The sequence below is a fragment of the Coregonus clupeaformis genome, chromosome 17 (genome assembly GCF_020615455.1).
Source record: "Coregonus clupeaformis isolate EN_2021a chromosome 17, ASM2061545v1, whole genome shotgun sequence".
NCBI classification, from domain to species: domain Eukaryota; kingdom Metazoa; phylum Chordata; class Actinopteri; order Salmoniformes; family Salmonidae; genus Coregonus; species Coregonus clupeaformis.
Window position 1 is genome coordinate 1,710,410 of NC_059208.1, and position 12,142 is coordinate 1,722,551.

The following is a 12,142-nucleotide window of genomic DNA, read 5'->3' on the forward strand; positions in this document are numbered from 1 at the left end:
GCACTGTTTCAGGTTTTCAGGGATATAGTGCATAAAGTATTTTCAACCTGACTTCCGTTTCCCCTGAAAAACTGAAGTAGCGACTCCGCTCAGGTACACTGATTATCAACCTGTCCTTTCACACTCCATCGGTACTTCCGCTGTAAATCTGCGAGGACGTCGTCAACACTTCTGTGGAGCGCTCGACAGGGACCAGCGAAAACGACTGTTCCTTGGTCAAACTCCACGGCAGGATGAAGACGCAGGGTGTGTTGGTGGCGGTGTCGATGCTGACTAGCGTAGCTCTGCTGGGACTGATAAACGTGCGGCGGAAAGAAGAGGCGAAGGAGCAGAAACATTTATCGTTCGAGACGATTAAACTGCGTGTGACCAGAGACGTACTGGGAGAGTACCACCACGAGGTGATCAGAGCCCACAACCTACTGGACAAGACCAAGGCTCAGGTGGATACTCTGGGGTCAGAACTCCCCCCACTGCAGGCTGCAGAGGCCAAGAAGAAGAGTGAACTGGAGGCATGCCAGGGAGAAAAGGTAAGGAGGGAGGGGTATGTCTGGGGTTTAGAGTGTACACTACGGTATGTATGCATGGCATATAGTGAATTGATTTGTTCTGTGCTCATCGTGTGTGTGTGTGTGTGTGTGTGTGTGTGTGTGTGTGTGTGTGTGTGTGTGTGTGTGTGTGTACTCTCTCTCCTGTCACAGAAACACGCTGCTGACGAGGTGGGGGCAGTCGAGGCAGAGAACAGTAACTCCAAAAGTGAGTGTTTAAACACCTGAATCTCTATGGTTACATCAACACTGTTCATAAATGATCTAAGCCTTATTCCTTATACTACTATGATAACATGTATGATAGTTCACTGCTCCCCGGGCGCCACACCTCTGATTCAGAGGGGTTGGGTTAAATGCAGAATACACATTTCTGTGGAATGCATTCAGTTGTGCAACTGACTAGGTGTTCCCTTTCCCTTCCCTTTCACAGTGAACAATAACTTAAAAACAGGGTTAAACAGGTCCAGGACCAGTTCTAGGTGCAAGCCTTGTTTTCTCTTCTAAATATTTTGGTGGAATAAACTCATTGCAGGTCGCTGGGATTAAGGGTAGTATTAGTAGTATTCTGTATATGCGACTGGTTTTATTGAATATGTTTTATTCACTAACCTGTCTTTTAGTATCCCCCTGTCTCTGTCCTGTAGCCTCTAGCCCCCTGTTCTGTCTCTGTCCTGTAACCTCTAACCACCTGTTCTGTCTCTGTCCTGTAACCTCTAACCACCTGTTCTGTCTCTGTCCTGTAACCTCTAACTCCCTGTTCTGTCTCTGTCCTGTAACCTCTAACCCCCTGTTCTGTCTCTGTCCTGTAACCTCTAACCCCCTGTTCTGTCTCTGTCCTGTAACCTCTAACCACCTGTTCTGTCTCTGTCCTGTAACCTCTAAACCCATGTTCTGTCTCTGTCCTGTAACCTCTAACCCCCTGTTCTGTCTCTGTCCTGTAACCTCTAAACCCATGTTCTGTCTCTGTCCTGTAACCTCTAACCACCTGTTCTGTCTTGTAGCCTCTAACCCCTAACCACCTGTTCTGTCTTGTAGCCTCTAACCCCCTTTTCTGTCCTGTAGCCTCTAACCCCTTGTTCTGTCCTGTAGCCTCTAGTCCCGTTATGTCCTGTAATCTCTAGTCCCCTGCTCTAGTCACCTGTTCTGTCCAGCAGCCTCTAACCCCCTGTTCTGTCTCTGTCCTGTAACCTCTAACCACCTGTTCTGTCTCTGTTCTGTAACCTCTAACCCCCTGTTCTGTCTCTGTCCTGTAGCCTCTAACCACCTGTTCTGTCTCTGTCCTGTAGCCTCTAGTCCCGTTATGTCCTGTAGCCTCTAGTCCCGTTATGTCCTGTAATCTCTAGTCACCTGTTCTGTCCTGTAGCCTCTAACTCCCTGTTCTGTCCAGCAGCCTCTAACCCCCTGTTCTGTCTCTGTCCTGTAACCTCTAACCCCCTGTTCTGTCTCTGTCCTGTAACCTCTAACCCCCTGTTCTGTCTCTGTCCTGTAACCTCTAACCCCCTGTTCTGTCTCTGTCCTGTAAACTCTAACCACCTGTTCTGTCCAGTAGCCTCTACCCCCCTGTTCTGTCTCTGTCCTGTAACCTCTAACCACCTGTTCTGTCTCTGTCCTGTAGCTTCTAACCCCCTGGTCTGTCTCTGTCCTGTAGCCTCTAAACCCCCTCTCTGTCTTGTCCTGTAGTCTCTAACACCCTGTTCTGTCCTGTAGCCTCTAACCCCCCCTCTCTGTCTTGTAGCCTCTAACCCCCTGTTCTGTCCTGTAGCCTCTAGCCCCCTGTTCTGTCCTGTAGCCTCTAAACTCCCTCTTGGTCTTGTCCTGTAGCCTCTAACCCCCTGTTCTGTCCTGTAGCCTCTAGTCCCCTGTTCTGTCCTGTAGCCTCTAGTCCCCTGTTCTGTCCTGTAGCCTCTAAACTCCCTCTTGGTCTTGTCCTGTAGCCTCTAACCCCCTGTTCTGTCCTGTAGCCTCTAGTCCCCTGTTCTGTCCTGTAGCCTCTAGTCCCCTGTTCTGTCCTGTAGCCTCTAAACCCCCTCTCTGTCTTGTCCTGTAGCTGAGTTTGAGAAGCAGAAGGCTGCCTGGGAAGCAGAGGTGACGTCTCTCAAACAGCAGGTGGAGCAGCACAGCAAAGTGTGTGCCTTTGTGAAGAAGGACTCTGTAGAGGGCAGGTAAGAGCCTGGGACTAGACCCCTGAACATGGAACACCTCTATACATGTTCGTCTGTATGTATACCTGTACACCATAGGTATATGGACACGTGTACACCTTAGCCCTATCTGTCTCTGACTCCCAAAGGAAACTGTGTGGGGATGAACCGCCTAAACAAGAGGCTGCCCCAAAACCAGAGGAACCCAAACCAGATGCCCCCAAACCAGATGCCCCCAAACCAGATGCCCCCAAACCTGATGCTCCTAAAGAAGCCCCTAAACAAGAGGCTGACCCCAAACCAGACAAACCCAAGCCTGGGGCCCTAAAGAGGAGATGAGCAGAGCTGGGTATCTTTTGTTCTGTCTTTTTCTGTTAGCATTCCACTGTTTGGTATTCTCTTGATAGCATTAGGAAACAGCTTATAACAGTGAATATACAACATGTTATTATGTAGAAATGCCAGAGACTCAAAAACACCTTAATAAAAAAAAGGCTTCTATCATTAAAATGGATAGTATTTCAGTCAAATACAGTGATGTCAGGGTCTTTTGAGTCTTTGTGTCTGGGACTGTATTAGAGTTGGCTGTAATGTCAGTATGAGGTTATTAACAAGCGTTATGTTGTTCTAGTTATTATCCCCATCTCTCATTGTTGACAGAGGTGTGATCAGTCTTCCTTGGAACTCTGTCTTATCAGGACATTGGTTGTATTTTTCTTTATTGTGTGAAGGATGACTGACTTTCGTTTTGACCTTTGTTTGTTTTTAGGGTGGACGAAGAGAACGAGAAGAGCAACATGGAATCAAAGACAAGACAAATAAATAGGCCGGATGAAAAATGGAGACCTTTTTAAACTTAATCGTTAGAACTTGCCCTTCATGCTACTTTAGACTGTTTATTAACTACCATCTAACACACATAAGTGGATATTGAATACTTTTTGTTAACCTTGTCCATGCCTCTCTCTCAGTATGACCCTCCCTCAGGGTGTGTGTGTGATTTGAACAAATGTGTACGTGCCACCAGTATCGACCAATCGGAAAGTCCAGAGCCTCTCTCTGTCACTCCTCATCATCCTCACTCCGTTACCCCGGTGACGGTATTATGTAGTCGTGGCGACCATAGCATTGACCAATCAGAAGTTGTGGATTAAACTAACTGTTATTTCTGTTAGTCTGATTCTGATGTAATAAAGCTTAACCCTAAAGGAACATTTTGAATGTGTGAATGTGGATTTTACTACCTATTGATACAGAACCATTAATATTTAATGTGAGCACAAACATTGGCATTGTTTACTGAGTGTTCTGATTCCCTCCATCTTTAAACATTTAAAGACAAATAACTGATAACAGCTGCTGTAGATCTGTTTGAATATCGCAATTATGTAAAACTCCTACTACTATAGAATGAAGTCACCTCAAATTATTGGCACCCTTGATAAAGATGAGCAAAAAATACTATAAAATAAATAATACAAATATTGAGCTATTGTATGCTCAAAGAAATAAAGACAATATTATTTTATTGTATTATTTTTGTTGAACAAGTTGTAAAAAATTATCTCAAAAAGACAAGTGTCAAAATGATTGGCACACCTGTTTTCAATACTTTGTGCACCCTCACCTTATAGGATAATGGCACTGAGCCTTTTTCTATAATGTTTTATGAGATTGGAGAACACATTGGGAGGGATCTTAGACCATTCCTCCTTACAGAATATTTCCAGATCCTTGATATCGTTCAGTCTGTACTTATGGGCAGCCCTATTCAGTTCAAACCACAGGTTTTCAAGTCCGGAGACTGAGATGGCCATTGCAAAATGTGCATTTTGATGTGTGCTTGGGGTCATTGTCTTGCTGGAAGATTTGCGGCCAAGTTTCAGCCTCCTGGCAGAGGAAACCAGGTTTTTGGCTAAAATGTTTTCGTACTACTTGGTAGAGTTCATAATGCCGTTGACCTTAACAAGGGCCCCAGGACAAGTGGAAGCAAAACAGCCCCATAACATCAAAGATCTGCCACCATATTTTACAGTAGGTATGAGGTTCTTTTCTGCATATGCATCCTTCTTTGGACACCAAACCCACCACTGGTGTGCATGGCCAAAGAGCTCGATTTCCAGTTCCAATCCAAGTGCCAATGCCGTTTAGTAAACTCCAGGCGTTTCCGTATGTTGGTTGCTCTCAATAAAGGCTTTTTTTATGGCAACCATCCAAATAACCTATTGGCATGGAGGTGGCGTCTTATTGTAGATTTGGTGACCCAAAGATGCAACCAAGTTTTGTAATTTTACCACTACACCACTGGGGACAAGATTCACTTGTGTCCAATACTAGGCAAGTTTACCACTGTTCCAGTGGTTTTAAACTTCTAAATTGATGCCTTAATTGTGTTAAGTGGTATATTTGTTTTTTTCAGTAATTTTTTTGTACGCATTGCCTGATTTTATGAAAGTCAACAACCATTTGTCTCTTTTTATTTGTGAGTGCTTTGCCTTTCCCCATGGTGATGAATGACAAAGGGATTTTACATGCGTTAGCTCATTTTTATGCCCCAGTGAAACAGGAATCCATGGAAAGCCACAATACAGTACCTTAAACTGATATCAACTTAAAAAAAGTAAAATGTTAATACAGATAAAATAAAATATTTATAAGAATATTTAAGGGTGCCAATAATTCTGACACCTATCTTTTTGAGAATTAAATGTTTTACTTGTTAAACCAAATCTCTTCCTCAGATTTTTTTTCTCCATACAATATACTGTAGCTCGGTAATTGTATTCTTTATGAAATCTTTATGAAAGGTGCCAATCATTTTGGAGGTGGCTGTATGTGGGAAGTCTAAAAAGTTGTTGATTCTTTAGATAAGCTTATTATGCTCCCTCTAGACCTCTGTCTTGCTGTCACTCCATCCCGTTCACTCTCTCTCCTTTTACCTTTACCTTTCGCTTGGTCTTTACAGTCTCCCCCTCTCCACCTCCTTTCTATTCCCCCTGCCTCCCTCCCCCCTGCCTCCCCCTCCTCTCTTTCTCTTCCCCCCTGCCTCCCTCCCCCCTACCTCCCTCAACAGATGACAATGCTCCCTTCAGGCTTAAATTAGGCCTATCATTCCGCTCCAGCAAACTCACAAGGTCACTGTTACCGCCCGGCAACTGTAGGACAGGGAGAGCACAGAGAGGGGGGACAGGGGGAGGAGTGGACCTCTGCCCAACATCCCATTAACATCATTAATACATACGATATGTCCTGATATACCTAATATCTGTCCTTAATCGAAGCAATGGGGAAGTGGACAATTCAAATGATGTAAAGTGGTAGTCATGACGTAAAATTATTCTTAGTCATTCAGTTTAATATGAAAGTACTACATGTTCTAACTGTACATGACAAATAGTATTAGAAATGAACAGATGACAAATCCTCAACGGACATAAATAGAATCATTGCTCTTAGACTTAATCATGCTGCAAAGCTGGACTAGACTTCATTTAGACTTTAAATTGTATTGTAAATGTATAATAAAAATGGTATAACGTTGTATAAGTTTAAGGACTATTCATGCAGTTGGAGTCTCATATATATACACTACCGTTCAAGGGTTGGGGGTCACTTAGAAATGTCCTTGTTTTCGAAAGAAAAGCAATTTTTTGGTCCATTAAAATAACATCAAATTGATCAGAAATATAGTGTAGACATTGTTAATGTTGTAAATGGCTATTGTAGCTGGAAACAGCAGATTTTTTATGGAATATCTACATAGGCGTACAGAGGCCCATTATCAGCAACCATCAGTCTTGTGTTCCAATGGCACGTTGTGTTTGCTAATCCAAGTTTATCATTTCAAAAGGCTAATTGATCATTAGAAAACCCTTTTGCAATTATGTTAGCACAGCTGAAAACTGTTGTGCTGATTAAAGAAGCAATAAAACTGGCCTTCTTGAGACTAGTTGAGTATCTGGAGCATCAGCAATTGTGGGTTCGATTACAGGCTCAAAATGGCCAGAAGCAAAGAACCTTCTTCTGAAACTTGTCAGTCTATTCTTGTTCTGAGAAATGAAGGCTATTCCATGTGAGAAATTGCCAAGAAACTGAAGATCTCGTACAACGCTGTGTACTACTCCCTTCACAGAACAGCGCAAACTGTCTCTAACCAGAATAGAAAGAGGAGTGGGAGGCCCCGGTGAACAACTGAGCAAGAGGACAAATACATTAGTGTCTAGTTTGAGAAACAGATGCCTCACAGGTCCTCAACTGCCAGCTTCATTAAATAGTACCCGCAAAACACCAGTCTCAATGTCAACAGTGAAGAGGTGACTCCGGGATGCTGACCTTCTTGGCAGAGTTGTAAAGAAAAAGCCATATCTCAGACTGGCCAATAAAAATTTAATATTAAGCTGGGGAGTCTGAGATGGCTTTTTCTTTGCAACTCTGTTTAGAAGGTCAGCATCTCGGAGTCTCCTCTTCACTGTTGACGTTGAGACTGGTGCACAACAGTTTTCAGCTGCGCTAACATAATTGCAAAAGGGTTTTCTAATGATCAATTAGCCTTTTAAAATGATAAACTTGGATTAGCAAACACAACGTGCCATTGGAACACAGGACTGATGGTTGCTGATAATGGGCCTCTGTACACCTATGTAGATATTCCATTAAAAATCAGCTGTTTCCAGCTACAATAGCCATCTACAACATTAACAATGTCTACACTGTATTTCTGATCAATTTGATGTTATTTTAATGGACAAAGAAATTGCTTTTCTTTCGAAAACAAGGACATTTCTAAGTGACCCCAAACTTTTGAATGGTAGTGTATTATTCTTAATAACCTTCTGTTGGTCAGGTTTGCTGGAAAACAGTCAGGTTTTTGTTGTTCATATTTACTTTATAATATCCTTTGTACACTTTTTGTCCTACAGGAACCCAGTAGAAGGCTAGATGGCACATCTGAGGCAGGCTCATGATAGAAAGTAGGGAAGTAAACAGAATATTTGGATGATTGTGAAATAAGACTATGAATCCCCTCACACGACACCACACCAAACCACTGGATGATTTTCCCTTTTCAGATCCCTCCCTCATTCTACCCATAAAGTTGTAGGTTCATACCACCCCTAAAGGTGTGGGTTCATACCACCCAGAGAAGTGTTGCTCTGCTCTCATTGAGCACTTCACGTGTCAAGAGTGATGACCCTTGACCTGCACTCAGTGTGAGACACACACACAGACGCACGGCGGAATCTGACCAGATGACATCACAAGCTACCATGGGGTTCCATTGGCAACCATGGGTCACCTTGATGACTAAGGTCAACATGACAACTAGGTTCACCTTGACAACCAGGGCTCACCTTGACGACAGGGTCGTGGCTGGAAAGAAAGAAAAAGGCTGTAAACAGAAGACAGGTTATTTATATATTGTCTACAGTACATCCATCCACAGTAGGCCCACCACAGGGCCACTGCTGGAGTGAGCAGCAATCAACACAAACAATGTTCCTCTCTACTGATCTCCCAAAGGTAGTCCACTTATAAGGCTGTATGTGACGTTATAGCCATAGTTACAGCTAAGAACACATATTCCAACGTGGAGTTGATTGACTTTCGTGTGTGTGTGTGTGTGTGAGTGAGTGAGTGTGTGAACTCACGGCTGGGTGAAAGTCATGATGTATTGATCCGACTAATGCAGGGAGGAAGGGCCCCAGGCCACAGCAATCAATTTACTCGTAATTATGTATGGGTGTGTGTGGAGCCCCACAAATGTACAGAGGTGTATATATACCCCGTCCCACAGGGAACTCACACAAACTCCTACACACAGACCACAACCACACAGCTACACGCACACACATACTGTATGTTCTCAAATACCCCAGCACTCTAAAAAGACAGACTTACACACTTTACGGAAACTTCACAAACCTACGCACCCACATTCTGAGACATAACACCTTTGTACCTAGAGTAGATGTGTGAAGGGGACATGCATTGAACGGTTGTTGCTCTTCATGTCAACAACACAGAACATGGGAAATGGAGATGACACACACACTGGACCAAGATAAAGAAGACTACGGTATTGGGACATAGAAAACATTGTAAGTATCTCTCTCTCTCTCTCTCTCTCTCTCGTTACTTTCCCTCAGGTGGAACTCTGGATCTCATCCATGTCTGATCCTCTCCCTATGAAACTAAATACCATGTTAAATGTACACTTACTACAAACATCAAATCTCTTAAACCAGTTTATACCACCTGTTTGTTTGTTTTTCAAAATGAATTGTCCATTTCACCTTTTCCTGATGTTTCTTTTTTCATCTCTCTTCCTCTCAACACTAGCACACAAAAGATCTGTCCTAAAAACACACCCATACCTGTCTCCTTTCAGGAAGAAGACAGGACGGCTGCATGGGGTCCTGTTTGGCCAGGGGCTGTGTGATATGTTTGATATTCGGTTGTTCTCCTGCGTAATCACGTCAACTAAATATCAGACATATTCCTACAGAGCCTGGCACACATCTACAGACCCTGGGTACTAACAGGCCTGTCGGGTCAAATAATCATGGTTTGTATTGTTGTAAATCATTAATAAATGCTTTATTGATTAGCTAGTATTTGACTTTATTCTAAAGAGTTATCCAGTTTTTTAATAGATGAGCATGGACAACTATATTGTAAATTAAAATGAAACAAACATTTATATTTTATATCTCTTCACATTATTAAAATAACCTATTGACCACATTCAGGCAATGTAATGTAGTAGTAGGCTATATTGAAGCCTGCTTATATTTAGTAAAAAAATTAATAATTGTCTTTGCTTTTGCATCTACTTTGAATAAAGACCTGGAAAAGACTGACTGGGAAATGTTGCCACAGTGATTCTAGAGATAAGATCTGTGTATACAGAAAACAGTGAACAAATGAGAACTACAGAGGTGTAATGGTTAATGTTGTTTGACATCTGAGTATGGGCTCCCGAGTGGCGCAGCGGTCTAAGGCACTGCATCTCAGTGCTTGAGGCGTCACTACAGACCCACTGGTTCGATTCCAGGCTGTATCACAACCGGCCGTGATTGTGAGTCTCATAGGGCGGCGAACAATTGGCCCAGCGTCGTCCGGGTTTGGCCGGTGTAGGCCGTCATTGTAAATAAGAATTTGTTCTTAACTGACTTGCCTAGTTAAATAAAGATAAATTAAAATAAATAAAAAATGTGTGTAGGGAACCTCTTCTGCAATATTTGCACTTCTACTTTGGCAGCTGCCAACAGACTCTGCCCACAAAACAAACAACCATTTATGCTCCACTGGGGTTTGTCCATCAACAAATGCAAATGCACCTTTTTATGTGCAGTACAGAGAATTGTATCTGGTTGTCAGGTCAAAGAGGGTACAGTTGACTTCTACTATCTGCAATAGTTTGGAACTGTTATATAGATATCAGGAGCAGATATACTGAATCCACTGTGGACATCTAAATTGGGACTGATGCACTTACACAAAGATTGTCTTATCCGATGTGCACTAATCAGGAGTGAACAGTAGGCTAATTATAATGGCACCTCATTGCAGTTATGAGCCATCCATAGGAAGTGGTCCAAACTGTGGAGGCTGCTGATGTTGCCTCTGCATTTTTAAGAGGATGCACGTGGATTGGCCTTCCAAAAACTCAATTTCAAATTATCAAACTTCACGGAGGCAGTAAAAATGAGACATTTTCCCTCTCTCGTTCTCTCATTTTCCCTCCCTCCCTCCTTAGCTAGCTGTCTAACTCCCTAGCTGTCTTCCTCCCTCACTCTCTCCCCCTCCCTTGCTCTCTGTCGTTTTGTTTTTCTCCCTCACCCTCACATCCTCGTCTCTCCCTTACTCACCCCTCTCTCTGAATCCATGTCCCTCAACAGTATTACATATGCAGAGATATTGCCAGAAGTCTTCGGCAGCCTATTTCTATACTTTAATTATCGGATCTTTGACGTAGTTTGGGAACAAGAGACTTTCCACTTTACTTCCAGACACTAATAGTTTGTGCTAGTCATTACGCAACGGCCAATGTGATTAAGGATAATGAGTAATATCATCATGTTTGTGATGTGTACATGCAGTGGTGGACAAAGTAACCAACTGTCATACTTGAGTAAAAGTAAAGATACCTTAATAGAAAATGACTCAAGTAAAAGTGAAAGTCACCTGATAAAATACTACTTGAGTAAAAGTAACAAATGATTTGGTTTTAAATATACTTAAGTATCAAAAGTAAAAGTATAAATAATTTCAAATTGCTTATATTAAGCAAACGGCAGAATTTAGTTTTTTTTTAATGTATGGATAGCCAGGGGCACACTTCAACACTCAGACATAATTTACAAATGAAGCATTTGTGTTCAGTAAGTCTGCCAGATCAGTCAGTAGGGATGACCAGGGATGTTCTCTTGATAAGTGCGTGATTGGACAATTTTTCTGTCCTGCTAAGCATTCAAAATGTAACGAGTACTTTTTGGTGTCTGGATAAATGTATGGAGTAAAATGTAAATTATTTTCTTTAGGAATGTAGTAAAGTAAAAGTTGTCAAAAATATAAATAGTAAAGTACAGATACCCCCAAAAAACTACTTATTTTTACTTAAATACTTTACACCACCGTGTACATGCTTCTGAGAGTATTAGGGAAAATGTATAGTACATCACAATGATGTCAATTTGGCTGATGTGGGTAGTAGTGTATACTGGGTGGGTTTCTGATTTCAGAGGATATGAATATCTATCAGATGCTGCTTACCAAGGATAGGACAGAATAGATCAATATGGGGGTCACAGCAGCACCATAGATCTCTATATCTCCTGTGTGTAGCACCCACGGTGTAGGGGTGTGTGTGTGTATATGTTGTTTTGTGAGTGTTATCAGGACACCCAAGGTGGTGAATGCAAACAACTTAAAAAAGAAAGAACATGAATGTGTATAAACAACAGATAACAAGATAAACTCTGACACACAGACACACACAAAGGTTGATATAGTGTGGATAACATTGCCTATATCTACATAATTAGATGGCTGCATGTTTCTAAGATATTTAATGACATTCATTATAAAGATCAATGAAACACAGTGATGCCATATTCACAAACACATTTTAAAGCTAGAATCCTTAGTTGCTACATAAATTTTAGGACTTAATGATATACAGTTTAGCCATTGGTTCTTGAAGAATATAACTTATAAATGCCTCATGAGCTTCAATTGTTGTACCCCATCAGAACCCAAAATATAGGCTTGTTATACTCCAATGTTTGTAAACAAAGTAAATGTAAACAAACACTGTATAGCCTCAAAACATGGTTAAAACTATCATTCTGATATCTGGATGGTCAGTCCTTGCAATCAAAGCTCTCGCTTTGAATTTGAAAGTGGTTACATTTCTCCAGGCCCATCCCTCAGCTTTTTACCAAAACA

General features: G+C 42.0%; 1 protein-coding gene across 2 annotated transcripts; it reads left to right on the plus strand.

Moving 5' to 3' along the window:
* The first annotated feature begins 35 nt into the window (after positions 1–35).
* LOC121543218 (pollen-specific leucine-rich repeat extensin-like protein 1) lies at positions 36–3,904 on the plus strand. Of its 2 annotated transcripts, XM_045225999.1 has the most exons (6): positions 36–530; positions 702–756; positions 2,599–2,713; positions 2,842–2,906; positions 2,937–3,041; positions 3,462–3,904. In XM_045225999.1, the coding sequence occupies exons 1-5, from the start codon at positions 234–236 to the stop codon at positions 3,029–3,031; spliced, it is 627 nt and encodes a 208-aa protein (XP_045081934.1). In that variant the 5' UTR covers positions 36–233; the 3' UTR covers positions 3,032–3,041; positions 3,462–3,904. The 2 variants fall into 2 exon arrangements, with proteins under 2 accessions (XP_045081934.1, XP_041708891.2); XM_041852957.2 differs by having other exon boundaries at positions 39–530; positions 2,842–3,041.
* The last annotated feature ends 8,238 nt before the right edge of the window (positions 3,905–12,142 follow it).